Genomic DNA, 21,532 nt, shown 5'->3' on the forward strand with positions numbered 1-21,532 from the left:
AACCTTTTGTGTATAATTGTATAATATCGTCCAGCAGTGTTAGTCTTTATCCCCTCCTCTTATTGTTCAAGAGGCAAAATTTCTAATGGCAAAAAAGGAATTCATAATAATAATGCGCCCATGTAATTCTGTATTTAAAAAGTAGGTTTTAAAAATGATATCCCTGTCTGCACTTATGGGCAAGCCCTAGTACATTTCAGATTCAAAGAAAAGTAATATTAACATAAATAGTGTCATACTTAATGGGATATAAATAGGGTGATACACAGAGATTTTTTTTACAGCATTACAGTAATAATACAATTACAGTGGTTTAAAAGTTCAAAAAAATACTGAAAAAATATAAATATGATATAATGAATACATGAATTACAATATTAAAGTTAACTTGGTAAGAAACTGCAGATTACAATGTGACTCTTGGTTGGATAATTCTGTATTCATAAATATAATGCAATGTGCTTCTGCATCTGATCAATTCAATAAGTAGATGTGGAAGGATGTCAGATCAATACAGTCGTAATATGTTCAGCAGAGGGCGCAAAGAGACAAAGTTACACCTGACTATTAAAACACCTTCTCACTGATAAAGCTGCTTCCAGTTGACAAAGAACAAAATGTTCTGAGTTCCTTCAGACTCTGTGCGGTGTTCCTTCATCTTCATCTCATGTTGGTCATGAAACTTCAGCCTCCTCTGCTTTAGTCTGTGCTTCATGCATTTCAACAGCTCAGGCCGCCCCTCTGTTTTGGTTGTGAAGCCACGGGCATGCCGTTCTCATCCACGCACCAGCACCTACCACGCTGCTTACCCCGAGACGACCAACACTGCACAAACACAACACACAGACACACACACACGATGAAGCCTGAAGCTACAAACACATCCAGTTGTAAACAGGACTCCCATCATTTAATAATATTCATCTAGAATAAAACCTCACCTGCTTTTTATTGAAGAAACCTCGCTTGTTACAGTTGGGCATATAGATATCATGATGTACTTTAAATAAATGGGCATCAAGGCCTCTGATGAGTGTAGTGAGTAGTTTTCGACATGGAGCCTGAAAAAAGAAATGAATTCAACAGATGAGTGAGTCTACTACTTAGACTTATATTCATTGTCTGTTTCTCTGAAGTGAAAGTGATTTTTACCTCCTCTGGATTCTCAGTAGGTGCTGGGTCTGAGGTCAGATAAAGACAAAACATTTAGCATTTAATTACTGTGTTAATACATGTTAAATAGCTTTCATTTCATTCTGTTGTGAGCTCAGTTGTAGTTTTTCTTTTTAATCAACTCTCTAAAAACCTTTTTTAGGGGATTTTTTTGTAATATACTTCACTCTTAGTTTACTAATCACACTAATAGAAGCACAGAGGGTAAAACCTATCTTGAACAAAAGAAAAATCAATGGTCATAATGACTTTCATTGTGGTGAAAAAGTCAGTAAAACATTATTGTACATTATTCTTATTCTGATGTTTCACTACTTCACCCTAAAACTGCTGAAACAGCTTGTTCACCACTTAACAACTGAGGTGTGTCTCTTTTTTCTCTTGCTTTTCAGTGACTCATAATCATGTTACAGGAAGATTGGTTGATTTGTTGATTAAATGTGACATGTAAGGTTGTAATGCTGTCAAAAACTGACAAATAAGTCATTATATGGTGAGTTTTGGTGTTGATAATCCAATCATCACAAACCTCACTTGACCTGAACACCCGAAGGCTGAATAACAACACTCTATTAATTTGTTACCATCGTCTTCCAGGCACAAAGTAGGAACTTTACCTGCAGTGCGGCTCTTATCAGTCAAGTTGGTGCTGCTGGTGTTACTGCAGACTCCTCTGCCTTCCAGCAGGGTGCGGAGGGGCTTTGGGTCGTCTTCTAGAGGGGCACAATGCAGACCAATGGCACAGCTCAGAGTATAGACCCCACATGGTTCTCCAAGGGCCAGAGATGTGGCATTTAAATCTTCAGTTGGCTGACTTTGTGTAGGCTTTCCTCTACAGGTGGGACATCCTCTGGATGGTGTGGTCAGCGGCTTTGACAGAGCCGGCTGCAGGAGGAGCAGCACCAGGATGTTTAAATAGAGCATCTCACACTGAAAGTTGTCCTCTAGTAAATGGGTCTATTCACTGACTTGTTGATTGTTATTCTCTATGAGGACTTCTGATCCCTCTTTAGCACAGCTCCACTGACTGCAGTCTGTTGAAAAGTGGATAGTAATTCCTCAAGTCAAGACAAAGTGATAATGAGGCTGACAGACACCACTGGCAGCAGCTTTTAAATAGCCAAAACCAGTGAAAGGTATGGGAGGGTACGTGATGGAGAATGTTAGTTTTCCCTCTCATTTCCACACAGCTGAGCACACCCCGTTTCACTGACACACAAACCAGCACGCACACACGCGCATGCTCATACCATTTGTTGTCTGTCATCTTGCAGGGTAGTAATGTTTTCTACACCAACATTGTGTACGCTACTCCATTGCTCTCCCTTTTCCGCACTGACCAATCATGGCACGTGACCAACCAGACAAGAAATTAACCATTCACGTTTTAAAATGACTGCTGTTCATCACAAAGAAGGAACTGCACTTTAAACATTGTCATCTGTCTTATAACCAGTCACTATTACCTGAAGTTGAGTAACTACAAAAGGAAATGCAATGGTAAAGCATCAGCAGAGGTGAAATCTAACTAAGTACATTTATTTTTTTTATTTAAGTACTATATTTACTGTTAGTACAATTTACAGTAGTTGTAATTAACTTGAGTAAATTAGCTTGAGCTTAAGTGACAGATGTGAGGTGAAAGTACAGAATATAGTGCAAAATGATCAACATCGCAGCATCTCAACCAAGCACAACAATGAAATGTTTCTCATGCAGTAAATGGCTAAACAATCAGTCATTTACCCCATTATTGTACAATTTATGTTGATTATAGGGAGTCGAAAATATATTGTACTCTGTGGATGATTTGAAAAATATGATTATATGAAAAATTTCCCCCCGTTAAAATAACAGGAGTAAAGGTATTCAGTTACTGACACCCTTACGACCTTGACACTGATGTGACTTTTCTTTAAAGAGCAACCTCAAAACAAAACACTTTGCTCACGGAGTGTGTTTACAGACTCTGTTACTGCAGGGCTAAAGATTTACACGGGAGATTGAAGGAGTGCCACTCAAGGTTGGATGACTAAGACATTAGTAGCCACTAGCAAAAAGTCCCACCCTGCAAATTCCACTGTGCGTGAGTCACAAACATATTCAATTAGAAAACAAGATCTCATAAATTTAATAATATGTCTTCTGATTTAAAGTATCATTAACAACCAATCTGTGACCACATCTCAGTTAACAAGACATTGATCTATAATAGAATATGATGAAAATGTATGATTCATTGGATTAATTGGAAATTGGCCTCTACCAATGGACTGACCTTTTTTAAATTGCTGTATAACATTCACAAGTTTTCATTAAAAATTAAAAACAGTTAAAAACTGTTTACTTGTGTAGCTTTTGGGGTATTTACATAGACTTACATTAATTTCCTGGAGATTTACTCTGACCATAACAAAACCCTACCCTTAACCACTGACCCAAAACTCAGCTTTTTCCCCTATGAGGACAAAATGTTCCCCTGGAAGTAGGCAAAGTCAGGTAAGAACGAAAGTATCTAGTAAATCCAGTAATCCAATAAATTCAGTAGTTGTGTGCCATTCACCAGTATATGACTCATAACTACTGCAGTAGTTAGTCTCCATGGAGAATTTGCAACATTAGCCTCTGATTTTTCATCTTTTTATAGCCTACAATTTGGATATTTGTATTAATAATGAACATTAAATTAAGTCACACTTTTGACATAATTATTTCATCATTACATCAAAAGCTCAGTTTAAGTGTTTAAGTGTGTTTTATGCTTTTAAAATATAAAACAAGCAACTATGACACATGAATATTGTATAACACAGTTGTAGTAGTGACAGTAGCAGCCTATCTATGTTGTGCCTGAGTGCTGGAAAATGAACCATTATTGTGAAGCTATTGGAAATAATAAAACAGTAAGTGAAGGAGAAAGAGAGGAGAAAAGAAAAATCAGAGCCAGAACCTGTAGTCAACTACTTTAAACTATTGTGGAGCATCAAGCTCAAACAACCAGTCTGCTCTCACTGCTGGTGATCATGTGTCCTCGAATCTGACACACACACACACACACACACACACACACACACACACACACACACACACACACACACACACACATACGGCACTGCACAGGTTAATTAAAAGACGTCACACTTTATTTATCCTCTGTTGTGATTGGTTGAAGGGGCGGGACTTCCGGCGAGGCAGGTTGGACACAGAGTGACAGACTTCACCTCCTTAAAATTGGAAGAAAACCCGCAGGACGACGCATTACAAGTTATTAAACAGTAAGGAATCTACGTAAGAAAAGGGGCATTTAAGTAGCTTGACAATAACCTGACGTACATTTGTGTTTACAGTGTTTTCTTTAATCACGGAGCTCGATAATGTTGTTACGCTGAGAGCAGCTAGCCGGCCAACCGAGTCCTGCCTGTAGTTTGGGAAATTTGATGCTGAGTTTGCGGAAGGCTCGTAAATTGCTACACTTCAAAAGTAAACACTCAACAAACAATAACATGAAGCGACAGCTCACATTTTTGTTTACCTCGTAAACGTATATCACTGGTTTGATTGCAACCTATTTTAATCAGTCGTATTTGGGCTCTGTGTTTGTCATCAGTCCACTATTTCCTCTCACGTTCATGTTTTAAGGAGAGCAGATTTTCAGGCTTCTTGTGAAATAAATATACCCACTATCAACCTCGGGAATGTAAATGAACCTCCACTAATACAAGTAAAAGTATAAGTCCACACAGTAAGATACTTTTGTACCGAGATATGAATGTGAATGACCAAGAAAACACAAAAGCGCGTCCACCTGAGTCATCCTGGCTCTGACGACACAACCTGGCAACAAAAGTCATAAATCACTCATGTAGCCTAGTAAAACGTTAAAGTGATTGGCTGATTAATGATTAGTCAGTGGATAAAACAACAATGGCAACTATTTGAATGAGTGAGTCATCGTTAAACTGATGTACCAGCAAAACCTGCCAAACATTGTCTATTCCCAGATTCTCAGTCATGTGGATTTTCAGTTTTAAAGTATACTGAATAATTTTAGGCTTTAGAGTGATGTTTGGGGGAAAACAAGCAATTTAGTGACATTATCTGGAGTGATGAGCATTTTTCACTATGTTCTGACATTTTAATGGCTAAATGACTCACAATGAAAATAATCATCAGTTGCTTGGCTTACATCGGAGGGGTAATGTTGGCATTTAGGTTGGCAGTATTTAAGGAAGAGAAACACCAGACCCGAAAAGACACTGCTGTGCCTGGGTGTCACCTACACAACAGATGTTTGTGCTTGTGTTAGTCTCAGTTCATATTGGGTGAAAGACACACAAAGGAGACACCTGACCATCACACGACTGACACAAACAGCAAACTCACCCTCGTGCCTGTTGGCAGTGTCCAGGCCTTTGCTTGTCTCTGGAATGTGGGATGAAATGTGAATGGAAAAACACACAAACGCTTCACAGGAAGGGTTTGGCCTGAGGATCAAACCCAGGTCCTTCTTGTTGTCAGGCAACAGTGGTAATCATGTTGTGGTCGAATACAGTATGTTATGCTGTGTTTTAAGGAGGACTTGAGCTGTTGCTGCGTTTTCTTCCGTGCTTCTGCTCACAGCTTTTATGACCGCAGTAATGAATTGTTCATCTGTTGTTCTTTATTATTGCTTTGCTTATTGTCTGTGTCCCCAATGAAGGTTAGTCTTCAAAAACTTTTTTACACTGTGACCAGGGTTTAATTGCTGAGTTCCTCCAAGCTTTAAATGGTGCTGCATGGGGACAAATTTTGATGGATGTAAAAATGAGACAATCAAAAGAAAAACCATCAAACACATGTTACACACAAATAGATACAAACTATGCCCTTTACTTAAAAGTAATGTTAATGTTTTAAAATAGTTGGTTTTGTTTCAGATTCTCAAGGACTATTGAGGCAGGTTTTAGACTTCAGTGTTCACAGTTAATCTAGTTTTTCTGATCACATCCTCCAGATCAGTAATAAAGCAGTTTGATTTTTTTCCCCTGGCTCCTAGATTGTAATGATTTTCCAACATGGACGACATCAACCTTCATTATCGCTTTCTGAACTGGAGAAGGCGAATACGAGAAATTCGTGAAGTGCGAGCAGTGAGATACCGGGAGCGGCTGAAAAGGATGCTGAGGGATGGAGACATACTCAGGTATCAGTGATGAGCAGCGCCATAATGAGAGTCATATGTGTTATTCATGGTTTGATGCTGGGGCTGTAACTTTGCTGAATCATTATCTCACTTGCTTTTGACTTCATTATATTTCCCAGTATGTGTGTTATCCGGTCCTCAGTAATATGTCTTGGTTTTTTTTAGGTATCACGGCAATTCAGATGAAGTTGGCTGTTTTGTTGCAGCCAGGCCGTTGTCGAAAAGAAACCGCTATTTTGAAGTAAGAGTTGATGATTTTCTCCCAATTCATGACTGTTTATTTCACACAGGACAGCAATATTTAAAAAAAAAAACCCACTTAGTCAAGAAAAGGTTACAGCTACACAAATTATTTACTGTCCTGATTTGACATGAACATTTCTCCTTTTTCTCTGAACTCAGCCTACTTATCTGTCCATGCTGAAATTAGGACTAAGCAGCTTGATTTATTCCCTCATGGTTCATTAACTGCCATTGTAATATTCTCTTGTGCATATTTGAGCATTATCAACGCAAGCCTACAGCTGCTATGATTATCTAGTCATCGATTAACAGAAAATTAATGGGCAGCTATCTTGATAATCAATTAATTGCATATTTCAAGCAAAAATGCCAAAATCTGACTGGAAATTTTCTGCTTTTCCTCGACTTACGGTACAGTAGATAAAATATTTTGGGGTTATGGGCTTACTCAGACAAAACAAGACACTTGCTAACGTCACCTTAAGCTCTGAATGTTTCCATTGGCATTCACATGCAGATTCTTGATGTTTTATTCACCAAATGATTAATCAATAAATCAAGAAAATTATTATCAGAGTAATTGAAAGTAAAAATAATTGTTAGGTGCAGCCCCGCAGAGTCAAATGCCCCGCACAAAAAGTTTAATCTAACTGTCTGTGTAAACAGCCGTTTTCTGACAGTTCAGTGCAGTTTCGATGGCTCTCAATTATCTTTATTATGATCTCTTATTGAATATAAGCTCTAATTGGTAAATGTGATTTTTATGTGATAAAACAACCCAGTTATTCAGAATTGTTTTAATATAGTCCGCTTCAGACCAAATGAAGACAAATTAAAAAGTCCTGGGAATTCATCGAGAGGTTAAGCTTTACATATGTGCTGTGTGTAAATATTTGTGTGTACTCAGATGTGTTTACAGTGTAGCTCTTTCTGACAAATGCTTCTAATATGAAAACCTGTCCCCATTTCCAAACTATATACTTATTTTAACAGTAGTTTAACTTTGTAATGTGTTCACATAAGAAGTTTGACAACATGTAATATTATTAAGGATATTAATATGCATACAAGTCACTTACTTTGTGTGGTATCGATGGACACTCATTATCCCACAATGCAGTGCACAACAGAATTGGAGGACTTGCTAAGAGCTGGACATAACACAATATTGGACTACTTAGAGAGCCCAAATGTATTTTAGACACAATGTTTAATGTTACATAATGTTTTTTTTTTGGTAAAACCATTATGTATTTGAAACTGTGTTCCAAAGTCACGGTGTTGTGGTGTCCTTTCCATCTTGTGTCATTTCCCATGAGTAAAGTTAACTTATAAAGTACATTCATTTCTTGAACTAATGTTAAAACAATGTGCTACCAAGATGTGTATGTAGTGTTAACTTTACAACATGACACAGGGCTCCTTTGTTGATGAGAGCAGACTTGGCAGGTCATCACGTCTTACTGCCAGCGTTCACCTTCTTCTTTAGTCATAAAAAGAAATCATGACACCTTCTGGGAACAGAACTGATTTGAGGAACAAATCTTTCTGGAAACAGATATGCTATGACTTGGCAGGGCTTTTTTTACATTGTTTGCTGAGTTTTGGTAATGCTGATTCTTCAAGTCATGCCAAAATAATTTATAGCAGAAGCAGAAGTCAGAAGCAGTGTCAGCAATAAGTCAGATCTCAGCCGTAGCTATCATGTTTGAGATTTAAATAGATTCACCTCAGTATGCTGAGCAGGTTTTCCAAACAAATTGGCACACCTTGCATAGCTTTGGTGGTTAGACTGTTCAATCCGCTTACCAGGTTCTGTTAGGGTTAAGAAAATGCATCTGTACGTCTTTTGATCACATTTTTTTTTTTAATTGTTAAAACCTGTTGATTAGTGAAAATAAAAATAAACCATGAGAGTAAATAGTCACTTTAAACTGGAACCACACACATTTCTTCCAGTTTATCTTGCAGAACATTCCTGCTATAAATAGTGGTTCACTTCATACAAAAGCTGTTACATAATGTGATAATTATGCAGGCCAACAACAATTCTTAGTTGCTGCTAAAGGCTAAAATATACCAAACTCTGCTGTTGACACCAGTGGACTCTGATCGGTCAAGATGGTGTATATGTAGTGTTATAAAAATGAAAAATGCTGCAATTGCAGCTGCTTCTTCAGTTTCAGTGGTACTTTTCCCTTGATGGGTTTACAGACTTTTTCTAATGCAGGGACTTTCTTAACTCAACCCTGACTGATTAGTTTCACAGAGCCAAACAAGTCACAGCTTATTACAAATCCTGTGCTGCTTTGTTTCTTTCATCGTCCTTGGTAATCTAGATGCTGTAAACATCCCAGGACAGTGACTGTTCCTCAGAGTAAACCATGTTTAAACTTGCCTAACACACACATCCTGCCCCGGTCTGACGTGTAGTGATACAGTAACTAACCCTATTAACCTTTATACTTCCATGAGCTTCATCCTTGTGACTCACTTTGTGGGAGTCACGTAGGAGGAGGGAGGAAGCCATTTGTGCAAATGCGGATATGGGATAATCAATGATAATTAAGTGGATTCTGATCATAGATGTGATGTTAGATTTTGGGGACTTGTCTCTGACACAGACAGAAGAGACGTACTATTTCTCGGCCTCAGGAGATCAGAGTTGAGGTCATGGGAAGGAACTTAAAGTTTCCTATTCTCCTTGTCCTGAGTTTGCCAGCAGTACTCAGACTGCACTGCATCCATGTCAGGCTCCCAAGGGATGATGTCATATGGTCACGAATCAGTTATGATAACAATGGTGCTCTTTACTTCAGGGGTTTCACCATCATGTGGTGTTGTGCAAAGAGATACTATGTGGTTTCAGGTTGGGGTGAAAAGGAAAACAGTGCCAACCCGAAAGCAAAATGTTTAAACCTTGTGTGGAGTCTAAGAGAGTGGAAACAGTGAGCGTTTCAGCCACATAAACTTGCAGCGGTCTAGAGGGCATATTGAAATTGTCACCTTGTATGATTTTCTTGCCATAAAATGACTGCGTCTCAGTGGTTTTAGCCTTGCTAGCAGCATGGCACTTTGCTGGCTGATCCATTGCATTGGTTCAGACTGAAATATCTGAAAACTATTAGATGAATTGATATGATTTTTTTCACAGAGGTTTGTGGTGTGCAGAGGATGTATCTAATGACATCATTTTAATTCATCCAATACTTTGGTTTATAATGAAATACTTGCAAAACTAACAACATTCCTAACAGCCTCAGCTGTACTATTTGTTTAGTGCTAATTAGCAGATATTAGCATGCTAATTTGCTAAACTCGAATAGTTAACATGGTAAACATACTTACTCCATGTAAGAATGCATACAATAACATTTAGCTCAAATAACTGCTGTGCTTCACATGGCTGCTAAGCTTAGCTATCTCTGAAGCTGACAGAGCTGCAGCTCTGTGAACATGATTACTTCCTCAGAAGCTGTTTATGAGTCAACAAAACATACAATATCGTATATATTTTTTAATTGATCCTAGTGGCTGAACTAGCCTGGTCTTGCAACATATACTACCGGTCAAAGGTTTTAGAACACCCCAAATTTTTCCAGTTTTTTATTGAAATTCAAGCAGTTCAAGTCCAATGAATAGCTTGAAATGGTACAAAGGTAATTGGTAAACTGCCATAGGTTAAAAAAGCAGGTAAGGTTACCCAAAACTGAAAATTATACAGTTCCAACAGAGAACTTGCAAAGAAATTCAAGGTGTCAGTGAGTACAGTTTCCTTCACCATCAAAAAGCACTCAGAAACTGGGGGAAACTCTGAAAGGAAGAGGTCTGGCAGACCGAAAGCCACAACAGAGTCAGAAGACAAGTTTCTGAGAGTCAACAGCTTGCGTGACAGGCGGTTCACAGAACAACAGCTTCAAGCACAGCTTAATAGCGGTCACAGTGAGCAAGTCTCAGTTTCAACTGTGAAGAGAAGACTTCAAGTTGCAGGTTTGACAGGTTGAGTTGCAGCAAGAAAGCCATTGGTAAGACTTCAGAATAAGAAGAAGAGGCTTGCCTTGGCCATGAAACACCACCAATGGACTACTGAAGACTGGAAGAAGGTGTTATGGACTGATGAATCAAAATATTCTGTTCATCATGCAGGAGTTTTGTACGCCGTTGAGTAGGCGAAAGGATGGTTCCTCAGTGTGTGACATTAACTATCAAATATGGAGGAGGAAGCATGATGGTGTGGGGCTGTTTTTCTGGATCCAGGGTCGGCTACCACAGCATTCTGCAGAGCCATGCAGTACCCTCTGGTATGCACGTAGTTGAGTTCATCCTGCAGCAAGACAGTGACCCAAAACATAAGTCCAAGCTATGCCAGAACTACCTTAGGAAAAAAGACCAAGATGGTAAGCTTGAAAACATTTTTTCAATAAAAAAACTGGAAGAATTGGGGTGTTCTAAGACTTTTGAATGGTTGTGTACACCATAAGAAAGTAGAATAAATTCAGGTGAAAGGACATCTAAAGCTACTGGCTGTTTGATGCTCAAGTCTGTGAAATATGTTGTAGTAATACTATTAATATTAAGATGAAATGTACATTTGGTGAGATTGCTATTATCGTACATACTAAAGAATCTATATTGTGTTTGTTGATGATAATCTGGTCTTTGGTCCTTGCAGGTGACCATCATTGATACAGGAGTGAGGGGGATGATTGCTGTCGGTTTGGTGCCTCAGTTGTACAAGTTGGACCATCAGCCGGGCTGGCTCCCGCAGTCTGTGGCCTTTCATGCTGATGATGGCAAGTACGTGACAATGATAATTTTCTTCAGACTGAACATGTTTTTACATGACACTTAACATTGAGATGCAGCAGAATAAACACTACTGATACACAAACTCACAAAACACTTTTGCTCGTGTACTGAAGAAGTTCTTTTCTCATGTTATAAACTGAGAGCACAGCAGTTTTGTCTGTTTATAAAAAGTTCACTCAAGATAAATTTGGGAAGGTCCCAGTTGAACACACTTCTATATTTAATGTTCAATTCCCAGAAACTGTTACTACTTTAAGCAAGAATTTTGTCAGTAAGTGTGGGAGTACACTAGTGATGTTTTAGGAAGTGGACGAAGGTTAGCATAGCTACACATTTACCAGTATGTCAGATTCTTTAGAGTAGCTGCAGAAAAACTGTAGTGATTAAATGCACATCTTGTTTAACACCAGTGTTTATTGTACAAGTTTGGTTTTCTACTATGTGAAGTCAGTAGTGTCCTGGAGTTGATATGGATATACTGTAAAATTATGTGACTCTTAAAAAACGCTGTAACACTTAAAAAGTCACAAGCATTGCTGGCTCCATCACAGGGAAACTGAGTAAACAAGGAGTCATAGAACTAATGTTTGCCAAACACTGAGTAATGTTAGGGCTCTTCTTATCAGGGAATTTATCAATAATTTTTAGGGTCTGGCCAGACCCAGCGAAAAATGTGATATTTAATGGTTTGCATTAATGGGTGTGGCAAAATGGCTCTGTAGTGCCCCCTTGGCAAATGAATAAAATTGAGCCCCTCGCCACAGATTGACAAATTCGGTACACATGTACATCATGTCAAGACGCACCAAAAAGTCTCTTGGACCCATACCCTAACACCAACAGGAAGTCGGCCATTTTGAATCAAATTGTTGATTTTGCTGCCGATTTTGGCATCATATTTGAGCAAACTAGTCCTAGGGATTTTATCATACCAACTTCAAATTCGCACAGAATCATCTTGAGACATTGGAGATGAAAAGTTATCAAAAGCTTTTCCTCTGTGATTCCTCGTTACCGTGGCGACGCGGCAAATTTCGATGTCTCGCCAATGTTCAATAAAAGCCTGGGTGCCAAAAGGGCTGTGTCTGCCCTGCGACTGCAGCATGCACATACGGCATATTTTGCTATTTTGGGGCAGTGCATGGGGGGCAAGGGCCCGATCATTGCTGCTTGCAGCGTATATTATGCATGTTATACACTGTTTTAAAAAATCCAATACTATTTGCTGTCCAAACACACAGGTATTATAAGTTTATTAATACAAGTGATAAGTGTCACCTGCTGTGTCGACATCGGGAGAGATCCAAAAAGTCATCAGGTTCACCTGTTGAACTACTCCTGCTTGTATCTCTGTAGGCTGTATAATGGCAACACTGTAGGACAGCAGTTCGGTCCAAAATGCTGTAGAGGTGACAGGATTGGATGTGGGATATCCCTGGACTCTGATGATGGACAATTAACAGTGTTTTTCACCAAGAATGGTAAAGAAGTAAGTGCTCCCTTACCATCATATCATTTCTTCAACCTGTGAGTTTTCTTGTTTTTGTTCAGTTCATATTTTACAGCTACTTTATCCTGAAGAATACTGTATTTGAATGTGTTTGCAGGTCGGCTGTGTGGAAATCCCAGCATCTCTTGATGCCCTCTACCCTGCTGTGGGAATGCACTCTTTGGGGGAGGAAGTGCTGCTGGACCTGCATGCTGAATGGGGAATGGAGGAGGATGACGGACAGATGATAGTGGATAGCCATGAAGAAGACTGGGCCCGCCTCCACGATGTTAAGGTGACTGGCACGGTAAGTCTGGAAACAAAGAGAGACAAAAACATAACATTAAAGAAATTCACTTTCACTTTCCCTGTGAGCAGTTATGCAAGTCAGAGACATTAAAGATAACATGACAGATTGATTAAGGTTCATGCTGTGTAATAATCTGTTGAATCAGTGGGAGGTTGACTGATCAGTTTACTGGTCTGGAATACTTTTTTAAAAAAGCTTAATTTTTTTGTTGGCTGCTACCTTAAGTATGAAGTTGACTCTTTAACCATATTTTAAGAGTCATACACCACTTGTTTGCTACTCCATCACTCATATACTTCATTCATTTTCTGTCTATTAATTCCAGGGTTCCTCCTTTAAAAATGGTTAATTTACATCAGTATTGGATCTTAAATCTTTGTCTGTTTCGGTGTCCTCCCCTCCCTGAGACGGCCAGCTGCAGTGTTTGTGTCTGACTCAGGCGTTGATACAGACAAAACCTGAACTGAAAGAGAATGGGAGGGGATCGCAACTCAATAGCCCTCAGGCAGGAACCTGCATGCCACCCGCACATTTAATAACCCGTTTTACAGATGTAGCTCTGTCCTGTATGAATACATGGCCCCCAAACCACAGTCTGGACCCCTCGCTACTCATCAATTACACATGTGCACATCTTGATACTACACACAAGAAGTGTTTTTTTATTATTGGCACAGGAGGCTTTTAGGTATAAAGGGCTTAAATTAAGTTTCTTTTGATATTGAAGTTTTAGTGTGGTGTTCAAATTTAAGGATTACAATGTTGTAATGCAAATTTGTGATTCCCAATTATCAGGCAACTTGGTTTCTGGGTGTATTTATCTAATTGAGCCACGTCTGTAGTATATTTATAACTATAATTATAGTAAAAAATGTGCCCAAACAATAACTTCAATTGTTGTTTGTGTTTAGTCTTGCTGACAGTTGTGTCATGTGAGATCAGGTATTTATGGAACATACAAGTGTGTTTAACGCTCATATTTATTAAGAAACACAAAATCTGTTATTGCCTACAAATAAACTGAAATTGGCAGAGCCAGCTGTTTACAGATTAGTGAGTGATTCACTGACAGCTTTCATCCATCTGAGGTCACCCACAGTAACAAAACTGGAGTGACTGTTTACCTCTTGAGGTTGTGCTTACGTACCGATACTGACAGAAATGGGAGAGGTGGAGAAAATGAATCAGTGTATAAATACTCAATAGACTCAATATTTAATTTATTAAAAGAAAGTGTACATGTATGCACTTGTTCATATGTGTAGCTTACGCATGTGTAAAAAAAAAAAAAAGTAACCCAGCATCATGATGATGTGAAAGGACAGTGGTTGTATTTCAAATAGTATTGGCTTGTTTGTAAAAACTCAGACTATTGCAAAATTATTATCAAAAGAAAATGAACAATGTGCAAACCAGGCAGAGCAGCCTGGACTTTGATGATCTTCAAATGTTCATATTAAGGTCCAGTGTGTTCATCTGTAGCTCTGATGATGTTTGGGAATCTCTTCTGTAGAAGGGGATTTAGCTTTGGTGTTGTAGTAAACAGTTATGTTGTCCCTGTTGCCCTAGCATTGCTGTCAGTATACAAACAGTAAGATGGATGACAAATCCAAATCCTACTTTATTTTTCCAGGAAGAAAGAACTACTTGACTTTTTTTTTTTTTTTTAATGTTAAATATAAATGCACACTGAGTTGCAGAATTAACTTTTATGTTTTGTTGGTTTCACGCTCTAAAGTGACATTTAGCATTAAATAATTTATAAAAGATATTAAACCAGAACACAAAATGCAAAATTAACCTCACACTCCACATGCTTCAGTCTAACACTAAGTTAAATGAGTGTTTTCTTATCAGTGTCACATTGTGTGGATGGGGATATGAATGCAGGCCCTGTTTATACTCATTACCTGTACGTGTCGGTTTTGTTTCCTCAGCTGCTGGAGTACGTGGGGAAAGGGAAGAGCATTGTGGACGTGGGCTTGGCTCAGGCCCGTCGGCCTCTCAACACACGCTTCCACTACTATGAGCTGGAGATCACAGATGCTGGAGAGAAGTGTTACATTGCCCTGGGGCTGGCACGCAGGGTAAGATTCGCTCATTGTAGTTACATGTGATGTGACGCGTCGTGTTACGGTACTGTGGTTATCTGTCGGTAAAGAAACCCCCCCCACTTCCCCTCGCACCTCGTCATCCCACTTTCTCATACGTACCACTGCTCTCACTGTTTCCAGTTACAGTGATGGATGACTGAAAGAGGAAAAGCTAACAGAATAAATATTGTCTCATTTTACCCCCACATCTGGTTTTCCGTAGAAAGCAGGTTGTTCTGTTTCCATGTTAATCTACCATGTTAAATTTAATACTGCTGTCATATAAGGGGACAGTAAATCAGGAGATAAGATCAGAACATCTGATTGTACTATTTGTCTCAGTTTCTTGCCATTTCTTCTTTTTTATACTTTCTCTTTTCATACACCTGGTTACCGTACACAAGAAGAAGAAGATGAAGAAAACACAGAAGAATCAAAAGTATGCAAGTAGTTCCTCGGGCTAAGCAATTTGAAGTTAATATCCTAATTAATTTGGTTCAATTCCGCGGTATGTAATCACAAATGATGACAAGAACTGATGATTTATATTTTGGAAATACGTCGGCTCTGAGAGAGGACTTGTTGAATGTTTACACATCAGAGATGCAATCAGTTGCTTTTGGCTTTGAATGAAACCATCATGAACAGTGCGCACATCCTGTTTAATATAAATGAATAACTGTTGGATGAAGTCGTTATCATTTGAATAACAGATATGACGTGTGGCTCAGATATCGAGGATCTCGTTGCTCTCAGTTATCAGCTGTTCATCGTGCTGCGTTCATCACTGACGTGAGGTTCTCCCCGACTCCTCTGCTGGTCCTGTGTGTGGGCATGTCGTGCCCTCAGGTCAGACAGCATGGAGAATAGAGCTCTGTGATTTTGCTGATTGTTTTCCAGGAATTGTTTTTCTCTTATGTGTCTGCGGTTTTAGTGGAGAATTATAAATCCATCAAAAGGTCATTCCTGAGGTTTAGTTCCAACCCCCGTCATCTCCTGCAAGACACATCAGTTTCCTGATGGGAACCATTACCTCTGTCTGCAAATATCAAAACAAAGGTGTCTCTCGCTCTCTCTCTCTCTCTCTCTCTCTCTCTCTCTCTCGCTCTCTCGCTCTCTCGCTCTCTCTCTCTCTCTCTCTCTCTCTCTCACTCTCGCTCTCTCTCTCTTGCTCTCTCCCTCTCTTTCTTTCTGGGTAACACATGCTTAACAGTTTGTAGTTGATTAATTGTTGCTTACATTGGATGACGGTGCAGTTGTTTGTGGTGCATTCTTTGTCTGTTTTGTTTCCTCATATCCTCTTTTGTTGTCTTTGCACTGGAGCCCGACCTATAGATCAGTCAGCCAATATTAGCCCATTATGTTGACCGATATGTGCATTTAATTAAAAAAAATAATACAAAAAGGCAGAATTTTATGTTGGATGCTTTCTCTTAATTATATGTTTTATTTGATGGATCATTGCAAAAGATGTGGTTATACAGTATATATATTCTGTATTGGCCAATCTATTGATAGTTAAAATGATGTAAAACCTAATATTGTTATCTGCATCAGCAACAGAAATCCAGTATCAGTCAGGTCCTGCTACACACCAGTCATTATAAACAACTTATCTCCTTTAACCTTAATTCCTCACTCTAATCTTGTCATGCTTTTTCCCTCCAGTGTAAACTTCACTACTTCTTGTTGTACGATCAGACAACTCTACTGTCCCATCAGTGATCTGCTTACATAGACACAACCTCTCTTAGAATTAGATTAAACATGTACTGGAAAGTCATTTGATCCATTTTAACACCCTGGTTTCATTTTATGTTGCAATACACTTTTCGTGTTCAAGATGATCCATCAGATTATATTTGGATTTGAAGTCATGATGTTGGCTTTAAGTTTCTCAGCCTGTCACTCATGATGCCAAATAGCATTACTAACAATCATTAAGCAACATTTTGCTACTCTGCCAATTTAAGAAAAAAATAAATGAAAGGAAAAGAAAAGTTGTTTTAAAGTGATTTATTTTTAATTCTGACAACCCCAACTGCATAACATGCTCAGATAAACATTGCAATAAAACTCAACTTGAAAAATAAGTCCCATTAATGAAATCAAATGGCATGGAGACATAGTTTAGACTAACTGATGTGCTAATGAGTAATGTGATGTATCTCTCTCTCTTGTTTCACAGGATTATCCTAAAAACAGACATCCAGGTTGGAGCAGAGGGTCCATAGCTTATCATGCAGGTGATTGTCAATAGATCTCCTTAATGACATTTGTCACTGAGTTGTTTCTATAACTGTTGTGTCTTTAATGTTGACATCTGAAGTGAAGCTGCAACAATTAGTCGATCACCAGGGAATTAGCTGGCAACTGTTTAAATTGTTTTAGTATTTTTCTTAAGCAAAAGTGCAAAATATTTGATGGGTCCAACTTAAATGTGAATATTTTCTGTTTTTCCTTTTCTGATATGACAGATAACTGATTATATTAACATTTTAAATTGTTAGAGCCAGAAAATTGGAAACATCACAGTGGCCTTTTGAGGAAGTGTGTCACAATTTTTTGACATTTCATAGATAAATTATAAATAGACTAATTAATCTTATAATTAAATAATTGATAGTTGAAGCCCCTAAGTGGGAGTGACAACAAATTGTCATTCATATTACTGTTAATGCTAGAAATACGATAGTCATTTTCATTATTATTATGGATAGTCATGTCCGTAATAGTGAAATATTTTATAGGATATATTAAATTTTCTTTTGCTTCCATCAGCTAGAAACAGCCAGAGCAGTACATAATTAGAAATAGTACCCAATAAACACATCAATATTATAGTTCCAACTTATTATTTGATACATGTTTACACTGTCTGTTTGCTCTGGTTTCCTCCCACTATCCAAACATGCAGATCAGGTGAAGTGGAAACTGTAATTTTCCTATTGGAGGAGATTGTCTGTCTGTGGTTTAGAAAATAAATGGATGGATAGATTCCTCTGTTCAAGCACTAATCCGCTTCTTTGTCCTTCTGTGTAGACGATGGGAAGTTGTTCCAGGGCAGTGGGGTTGGGGATGCATTTGGACCACGCTGCTTTGAAGGAGACATTATGGGCTGTGGGATCATGTTTCCACGTGACTACAACCTTGATGGTGGAGGTGAACATCGTGTTCTCAGAATTGCAGGATGCACAGCACCTTATCATGAACATCCTCTTATTGTCTGTCTATCTCCTCCTGGGTTTTCTCAGATGACGCAGATGACTGGGACTTTGATGTGTTACCCAAGCCCAGCGAGGTTCAGAACGACTTGTATGCAAGCAATGAAGATGAGGAGGATGAGGGAGAAGATATGGAGGGGACGAAGGTGACGGTGAGTTGCAGTGTAAAATTTCCGAATGGAAACTCTTAAACCTTGAGTGCACACATGCATATAATCTCTCTGCTGACCTCTTGTGTTCGAGCAGGTGTTCTTCACTCGAAATGGAAAGGTAGTGGGTCGAAGGGAAGTGGTCTTACCAGTAGGAGGCTTCTACCCCACAATTGGCATGATGAGCACCGGGGAGAAGGTCAGAGTAGACCTGCACCCGCTCAGTGGCTGAGCAGAGAAAAGCTGAGAAAGGATGAATGATTGAGCTCGAAGACCACCGACATTAAATAACAGCTCCACATCAACAGGCTCCAACTTTTTACTTGAAAAAGTCACAGCGGTGTAGGAGGTTCTGTGGCTCCCTCATGCTGTAAAAATGGTATAACATGCTGACAGTTAATGTTTTAAAATAATGATCAAATTAATTTATGTTAATAGTATCTGTGCCTCAAAAAAGTGCTTTATAATGAAATGGTTTTATAAGAAAATTTTAAGGGTAAAACACTATTTTTGACAATTAAACCACAAAGTTGATAAAAGAACATAAAATGTTAAAATAGGGTCTCACCAGAATGTGAATGTGGGTTGCAGCCAGCAAACAGACCCCACTGTCCTCATAAGTGCATAATTATCAACAGTAATATATGTCAGCAGATACTCTCACAGCCGCACTGAGCTTGTTACCAGAGGTCTGCTGTGTGCTGCTGTACTTCCTGTTGATGGTGTATTACTGACACTCAGTGGCGAGAGTGATGGTGTGGGTGCTTGTTCTGACACAGAGTCATTCGATGGTGTCAGTACAGCTTTTTTGTGGCAACCATGCAAGCAATGAGCAATAGGAAATGTGGGATAATTAAATGCAATAACAATTAGTAGGAATTAAATCCAAACCATCAATATGACCTGTAACTGTTCTGAACGTGTAAGCTGTTTCAGAAGTACATTTCCAAATTGAGGTTGATTTGGAAACTGTGATGACTGTTGTCCTTCTTAACCTTAACCTTATTATTGGGCTATAATTAAAAAGATGTACAGGTTATACTCACTCCAAAATATGTGGGATAAACATGTTTGAAAAAAACAGAGCTTTATAGGAAAAAGACAGATTGGAGGTCTTGGTATTGAATGTATTTTCTGTGGATCATGAGGTATTCTGGATTAAATGGATACAAAACCTCTCCAAAAAGGGAAAAACCATGAAGAGCAATTCTCTGATCCTTGAATTATTTCTGGCCAAAAAATTAAATGAAAAAAATAATGACTTAACATGGCGTAGTACTAGTTCAACATTGAATATTTTGTTAAAGATATGAATGTTGAAAATGAAGCCATAACTAAGATCTGCTGCTCTCAGGTATATTTGAAAATCAAAATGAATTAACATTGTTTTTTCTAACGTCAGTCATTGTTTGCCACTAACTGTTTTTTACTTGTAATTCTTCTTCTTTTGTTTGTTTGTTTGATTAGTTATTGTTTTTCTGACAAATATTTCTCTTTGAAATAGAAGACAGTAAAAGTAGAGGACTCTGACAATCCCCCTGTTATAGTTAAATATTTAATGATACTTTTTCTTTTTCTGACACACATTAGACACACAGCACCTACCCTTCACTATGCTTTTAAGAATAAAGACGCTACTTCTGGTATCACTTCATAGGACACTAGAACAGGTTTCTCTGCAGATTCACAAAATTATGACAGTAGGCTGTGTATCGCTGGCAACAACTGCAATTTTAAAATTGTGCCTGCAATAATGTATTTTAATGCAACTTATTAAAAATAAAAAACAAAACAAAAAACAATCCGCCATAAACGGATATAAAAGCTTTATGGATGTGGTAAAAAGGCTTTATAGTACTATATTGATCATTTGAACGTTGACTGTTTCTAAATATTTGACTTTAAGACCAAAGTGCCTGCAGGAGTTAGTCCAGTCTGGGCCCTTTATTAGTTAACACATGTGGTAGAAGGATGTGTATAGCTGGTGGAAAGGTTCAGTCTGGACGTTGGTTCATAGTGACTCATATTTGTGGAACCACATTCCACATTGTTGCATGTCCTTATCATAAGGTCTGTATACCTTATGCCATACATGTTTTCCTGAATACAGCAGACTCCACATCCTGCTGAAATTAATTTTTTTTTTTAAATGACTGCAGCCACGGGAGCTGCATCTGGCCAATACTGTTTAAAGACTCTGGTGTTCATGTAATACTCCACTGCTGCTAACTTTGTGCTGAGAAAACTCTCTGCACATACTCACATCAGCCTGTACTGTAACCAAGCATGTTTATGTTTATGCCATTGTTTCTGTTTTGACCCTGTCATAGAAGTAACAGGCTGTGAGTTTTCTAATGTATTTTTCCTTTTCTATCATCACCCAGTCTTGGTGACCCCAGTCTTGGTGACCCCATTGTGTGTGAATCATTAGTTTACATGAATTAAGAATGGTCCTCTACTGCTGGTGTCCAACTGTGACACGCTTCTAATGTTCAGCCCTTCTTTAATTAATCATGAAACAAGTTTAAAACAATCAGGATATGTTTCAGTCACTTCCAATCCCTGTTATGTGTTTTCATTTAATCTAGACTGTTCTCTCATCCTGTTGTTGTTTTTCTTCTTCACTTAAAGCAATCAGATAAACATGCCAAAAACAATGAAAAAGAAAATAAAGAGTATTTCCTTTTTATTGCATCAATGCCCCTTTTTTCAGTTCCTGAGGAATGTAGTGTAACATTGTGTTGTCTGTTGCCTTTAAATGCAAATGAGATCATCTTAGATTCTTGTTTTTAATGTAAATCAAATCTTTTGATCCCAAGACAATTTCATATATATATTTTCCTCATACTCCACAGTTACA

General features: G+C 38.4%; 2 protein-coding genes across 2 annotated transcripts; one reads left to right on the forward strand and one right to left on the reverse strand.

Moving 5' to 3' along the window:
* Positions 1 to 319: 319 nt before the first annotated feature.
* On the reverse strand, positions 320 to 2,308 carry LOC128355829 (insulin-like growth factor-binding protein 5). The gene is made up of 4 exons (XM_053316193.1): positions 1,791 to 2,308; positions 1,153 to 1,181; positions 942 to 1,061; positions 320 to 825 (listed from the first exon to the last, which is right to left on the reverse strand). The coding sequence occupies exons 1-4, from the start codon at positions 2,095 to 2,097 to the stop codon at positions 721 to 723; spliced, it is 561 nt and encodes a 186-aa protein (XP_053172168.1). The 5' UTR covers positions 2,098 to 2,308; the 3' UTR covers positions 320 to 720.
* A 2,040-nt stretch (positions 2,309 to 4,348) lies between these two features.
* On the forward strand, positions 4,349 to 21,360 carry LOC128355914 (SPRY domain-containing protein 3-like). The gene is made up of 11 exons (XM_053316301.1): positions 4,349 to 4,448; positions 6,209 to 6,355; positions 6,521 to 6,596; positions 11,271 to 11,395; positions 12,764 to 12,896; positions 13,015 to 13,203; positions 15,144 to 15,293; positions 17,488 to 17,545; positions 18,342 to 18,461; positions 18,554 to 18,675; positions 18,770 to 21,360. The coding sequence occupies exons 2-11, from the start codon at positions 6,228 to 6,230 to the stop codon at positions 18,902 to 18,904; spliced, it is 1,236 nt and encodes a 411-aa protein (XP_053172276.1). The 5' UTR covers positions 4,349 to 4,448; positions 6,209 to 6,227; the 3' UTR covers positions 18,905 to 21,360.
* Positions 21,361 to 21,532: the final 172 nt, after the last annotated feature.

This window comes from Scomber japonicus, chromosome 3, assembly GCF_027409825.1.
Source record: "Scomber japonicus isolate fScoJap1 chromosome 3, fScoJap1.pri, whole genome shotgun sequence".
In the NCBI taxonomy this organism is placed as follows: domain Eukaryota; kingdom Metazoa; phylum Chordata; class Actinopteri; order Scombriformes; family Scombridae; genus Scomber; species Scomber japonicus.